General features: G+C 47.3%; 1 protein-coding gene across 15 annotated transcripts in view; it reads right to left on the bottom strand.

The window, feature by feature from the left end:
• DLG1 (discs large MAGUK scaffold protein 1) overlaps nt 1–5724 on the bottom strand; it is a 272859-nt gene that overhangs the window by 83607 nt on the left and 183528 nt on the right. For all 15 annotated transcript variants that reach the window (XM_014522896.2, XM_025211513.1, XM_006029987.3 and 12 more), the window contains one exon: nt 4404–4548. In XM_014522896.2, coding sequence (XP_014378382.1) covers nt 4404–4548 — 145 coding nt within the window. The remainder of the gene's footprint in view (nt 1–4403; nt 4549–5724) is intronic.

The raw sequence follows: 5724 nt of genomic DNA, 5'->3' as shown, positions 1-5724 counted from the left end.
TAACCTCACCTCTATTCTTGGCAAGACCTTAGAAAAAATCATAAAGGATCACATTTGCAGGGGAACACAATGCTAAGGGGCAACCAGCATGGGTTTATAGCAGGCAGATCCTGCCTGACCAACCTGGTTTCTTTCTATGGCCAGGTCACAAACTACTTAGATGCAGGAGTCGAGGTAAATGTTATTTACTTGGATTTTAACAAGGCTTTTGACACAGTGTCATACCCGATTCTTACAAATAAACTAAGCAGCTGTGACATGGATTTTTTCATAGTCCGGTGGGTGGAAAACTGGCTTAGGGGATGCACACAGAGTGGTGGTGGATGGGCTGGTTTCTACCTGGAGAGACGTGGGCAATGGTGTCCCCATGGGGTATAATAAACGCACTAGAAGGTAGGGAGCAAATCCAGGTGGATTTGGACAGACTGGGAAAGTGGGCGGATCAAAATAGGATGCAATTTAACAAAGATAAGTGCAAAGTGCTGCACGTGGGGGAAAGAATCTCCAACACACCGATAGAGCGGGAAGTACCGTTCTGAGGACCACGGCAGTGGAAAGGGATCTCGCAGTCATTGCCGACGCAAAAATAAACGTGAGTCGCTGATGTGACAAAGTAATAAGTAAGGTTAACTGCACTCTGCCTTGCATTAATAGGTGCATCACAAGCAGGTCTACGGAGGTGATACTTCCCCTCTATGCGGCATTGGTGAAGCCACAACTAGACTACTGCTTCCAGTTTTGGGCGCCGCACGTCAAGAGGAATGTGGATAACCTGGAAAGGGTTCAGAGGAGGGCTACTCGTATGGTTGATGGCCTGCAGGTAAGATCCTATGCAGACAGACTGAGGGACCTCAATCTCTTCAGGCTCTGCAAAAGAAGACTGAGAGGTGATCTTGTGGCTGTGTACAAACTCATCGGGGGGGCAGCAGGGAAAAGGGGATATGATGTTTACCAGCGCACCCCTCGGGGTTACTCAAAACAACGGCCATAAACCGAAGGAGAGTAGTTTTAGATTGGACATCAGGAAGAAATTCTTTACGGTGAGGGGTGCCAAAATATGGAATGGGCTTCCAAGGGAGGTGGTGCTGTCCCCTTCCTTGGCGGTGTTCAAAAGGAGATTAGACAAGCACCTGGCTGGGGTTACTTGACCCCAGCTCTCTTTCCTGCCCAGAGCAGGGGGTCGGACTCGATGATCCCTTCCAGCCCTAGAAATCTATGAATCTGTGAAAAACAAAGCAACTGTCAGAGTCTGAAAGGGAGAGAGAAGAGCACAAGACTCCTGTGAACACTGACCTGGGTTAAAGGAGCACCGCTGAAGGAAGATAAGGATCTGTCTTTGTAGATGTTAGAGGACTAGGTCCATCTTTAAATGTTAAATCTGTTATTTGATAAGCTGGATTCATTAATAAATGATGTTAAAATAATTGCTCTATTCTTTTTCTGTAGTCAAAAAACAAGTGAAAACTAAGCTGGCATTTTCTGAGGGGGGCATGAGTCTAAGAAGGGCCAGCATAAATCTAAGAAGGTTGCAGTGTCAACACAACATTTAAAACTATGTCCTATTTAACTGGTGGGGTTTTTTTGTTTGGTTTTTTTTTTTTTTTTTTTTTTTACAGTTTGTTACTACTTATGCCAAGAGTGTCAGAACCCGGGCCTCTTTGCTGGGCAACAAACAGCCCGTTTCACTTCACTTCTGTCCTGCTCCCCAGTCGCTCTGTTTTGGTCAGCGGCATTTCCCGCGTTCTCATGAGCTGCCATAGCACAGCACGCTGCAGAAAACGTTTGTTAAGCTGCTTCTTTTGGAAGACCCAGGGGTTGGATCCCAAGGGAGGGCAGTGGTGCGCCCTCCCCTCTTCCCTGGGACAGCCAGGAAAGCAGCAGCGGCAGATAGGGAAGTGGGGGAGAGAGGGAGTGACTTTTCTTATGCATTTTGGCTACTTTAAAAAAGTTCCTAGAGGCTCCTGCAGTACAGTCTGCCTGCAGTGGGTAGGCAAAGGAGGTTGGGAGAGGGCTGCAGCCATCCCTGCAGCACGGGTGGCTGCTTCCGTTGCACCCTTTGCCAAATTTTGGATACATCCTTGAACACCCACATATAAAAACAATGCATGAAATTATTACCCTCCTGTAAGCATATGTGATGTTTTGAAAAATCCAAAGTGGGAGCCCAAACTGACCCGAGAGTGTGCCTTTACTTAAGTGATTTCTATTGCACAATATCACAGAATCAGAAGTCGGGTCGGAAGGGACCTTGTAGATCTTCAAGTCCGACCTCCTGCCTGGGCAGGAGGAAACTGGGCTCAAGTGACCCCAGGCAGGTAGGCATTGAGCCGATTCTTAAAGACCCCCAGGGTAGGAGCCAGCACCACTCCCCTTGGAAGTCGGTCCCAGGCCTTAGCCGCCCTGACTGTGAAGTAGTTCTTACGGATGTCTAATCTAAACCTCCTCTCCAACAACTTGTGGCCGTTATTCCTTGTTATCCCGGGGGGCGCTGGGGGAAACAAGGTCCCCCCTAGTGAGTTTACAGACGGTCACCAGGTCCCCCCTGGTCAGCCACCCGTGCTGCAGGGATGGCTGCAGCCCTCTCCCAACATCCTTTGCCCATCCACTGCAGGCAGACTGTACTGCAGGAGCCTCTAGGAACTTTTTTAAAGTAGCCAAAATACATAATATTTCCAATCTGCTAATGCTTTCCTGATAGATTTAAATACTTCTCCAAGTCCTGTGCTGTAAAGCTAATATGCTTTGAGAATTGCTCACAATTCAAACATCATGCTATCCATTTTCCAGATGTATCCACACAATCTGCTACCTGCTCAATACAGAGAAACAAAATGCTGAAGCATGTCTGCCGTGTAGCACATTTAAACCTCATAATGCTTTAGAAACACTAAATGATTCTTTCCCTTCCCTACTCTGCTAGATCCATACCACTTCCAGTGTATAGAGGCTGAGAGGGTGAGTGACTTGTCACAGATGTTACAGGAAGTGTGTGTCAGTACCACAACTAGAAGGAGAGAGTGCATGTTCACGATGTCCCATTCTGCACTCTTAATCAGAACTGCGCTTCAAAAATATTAAAACAACTTAAGATAAATGGGGTGCTTCTGCTGGTGATACCAACGTGGGCTGTCAGCGGTGATAAAACACCCTTTTGGAAGAAACCAAAAGAAGCATAAAGCTCTTACCAAGCTCATTACGAGCTACCCAGATTACCACAACAATTAAAGTTATGGTGTGATTCAGAAAAGACCTTTGGTAAAAATACTAGCTATAGGTATCTTTTCCTGTCTCTCAAATCATACATTGCACCTACCAAGCAAGCTGTGCCATCTCAAACCATTCCTTAAATACATTTAAGATCACATAGTGGTGAAAACAACTTCTCCATTCATCCTATGAATTTAGCAACAGTGAATGCAACAAAAGCCCCTTGGTCCTGGCTGTAGGTGAGGGTGACTACAGCCTCCTCCCTGCTCTCTTGGTGAAGACTCTCCTTTCACCACCCTCCACCACCATTCTCCGATTTGCAGACGATGGTGCCCGGGGTGCTTACCCACTGCACGACATGCAAGTCTGGCACTGGAGGCTCTTTCCTCCAGGGGTCTGACCACTGGTGTATATATTACTGTCTTTTCCAAATCAGTGTTTTATCTTAACATCAGGAACAAAGTATTTAAAAACAAAACCGTTTCCATGCATATTTATCTCACCTACTGACTTCCTGTCCCCCAATGGTAGCCTAAGCAGACCTACCTCCTTCAGATATCACAACCAGTTAGTTTTCTCCAGACAACTCTCTCCTCTCTTGGGGGAAAAGGCCAATGCCTTTTTATACAGTTACAGGTCTCCGCTGCCAGCTCCGTAGGCCGGGCCCTACGTCGCAGAACCAGTCTCATACTGACTGGGGCTAGGAGCAAGAGTCTTCAGGGCTCTTCGGTGGGGGGTTGGGCAAAAGGAAATTTTACTAACGTTCGCTGGAAACATTCTTCTACTCCGTGGCTCATTTCAAACATCAAACACCGATCAGGGCTTTATTTAACATGAATTAGCCCTCAATAGCCATGGGAACTGGGCCTAATTCCCACTGTACAACTCAAACGAGCAGAAAGTCACTACCCCCTAACCCAGCAAATCAATGGCAGAGCTGGCATTTCAGCTCCGTTGCTTCCAGCTGTAAACACAGACTAGACACGCTAGCCCAAGGATGTCCTCCCACTTACTCTTACGTTGCTTTGGAGAACTCAGCATGTTCATATCACTCTCAGATTTCCCCCTCAATGACAGTCTTGCTTCAAAAGCTTGGATTTAATAGTTAAAAATTTTAAATATGTGGTGTTAACCAAAACTTTAATGACAGAAAGAAGTGTATTAAAAGCTAAAAAGTAAAGATGAGCTAAACTTACAGTTGGTGATGTCTGGAGGGGCATAACTATCATTCATGAACATGCTGGTGGGTTTTGCAACTTTCAGATAAACAAAATCAGATGTGTTTTTTAAGGCAGTCACTGCTTCTTCATGAGTAACTTCTTCTAAGCAAACACTGTTCACCTAAAGATAAAGAATAAATCAACTCATCCTTAACATAACACTGTAAGCGTTCATGAGATAATCAAAGAAAGTTTCTCTCATACTTTCTGGAGCGTTCCAGCACCAGTAATCTTTACTTGGTTCATGAAAAATCACAGAGCTCTTCCGTTCTGCGGCACTGAAAAGTGTTGTGTGGTGCTGTGTCGATAAATAGAAAAGACAAGTTCCTGCCCAAGCAGTATAACAACCTAGTTTGGAAATACAGCACCAGGGTTGACAAACAGCTCTGGAATATTGGACAGGATGGGTATGACAAGCAGCTCCCACTAACCATCTGCAGAGATACCTCATTAGCATTTTTAAATCTCGTTTTCGCCTTAATGCCTACAGAAAGGCTTGACAAGGATTAGGCCATAACTGTACCGACAACAATGTGTCCTCAACAGGAGTAGCTCTTTGCTCCTGGCACCCACTGGGATCTCTTGCCTTCTACTTAGACCGTCAGCTCTTTGGGGCAAGGAACCGCTTCTTGCTCTGAACCGTATCTAGCACGATGGGGCAAGGGCCCTAGACGCTGTGGTAACACAAGCAATCATCGAGCAAACAGTGAAAGACTCTTCAGTTATTCATGAAGCTGCTTTATTCTGCGTGCATACAGTCACACAGGGTGCGTGCACACTGCCCGTAAATTATGGTGTTCTAATCGGAGTCAGCGAATTTGTGCAAGAGGCGTGCACTGGAGGTAAGCTGGAAACACACAACTCAAACCCAAAACTGGTTGACCAGTAGGCCTGTGCAAAGTGGCTAGTATTCGCTTCAGATTTGGATTCGACTGATTCGGGGGACAGCGATTAGATCTGGTGATTCAAATCACTGCCTGAATCGACCCGGCCGAATCTGACCTGGAGATCTGGCCGCAGCAAATCTCTGAATTGGACATGCCCCGCCCCGGGAATGGCTGCCCTGCCCGCCCCAGCTCCCCGCTCTTTGGAAGGACAAGTCCAGCACTCACCAGCTGCTGCCGGGCGGGCGGGGGGCGAGCTTGGCTGCCCCAAACTGCCCCACGCTGCGTGGAGAGCTCAATCACAAGCCCCTGTCCCGTGTCCCCCACCCCCCTCAGCCCCAGCTCCTGGCTCTTAAAGAAAAGCCCCCACTCACTGGCTGGCGCCAGGCACGGGGGGGGCGCCACCCCCCCCC

The sequence above is a fragment of the Alligator sinensis genome, unplaced genomic scaffold (genome assembly GCF_000455745.1).
Source record: "Alligator sinensis unplaced genomic scaffold, ASM45574v1 scaffold632_1, whole genome shotgun sequence".
Classification (NCBI taxonomy): domain Eukaryota; kingdom Metazoa; phylum Chordata; order Crocodylia; family Alligatoridae; genus Alligator; species Alligator sinensis.
Note: the sequence above shows the minus strand (reverse complement) of the source record. Positions and strands in the feature narration are given on the sequence as shown.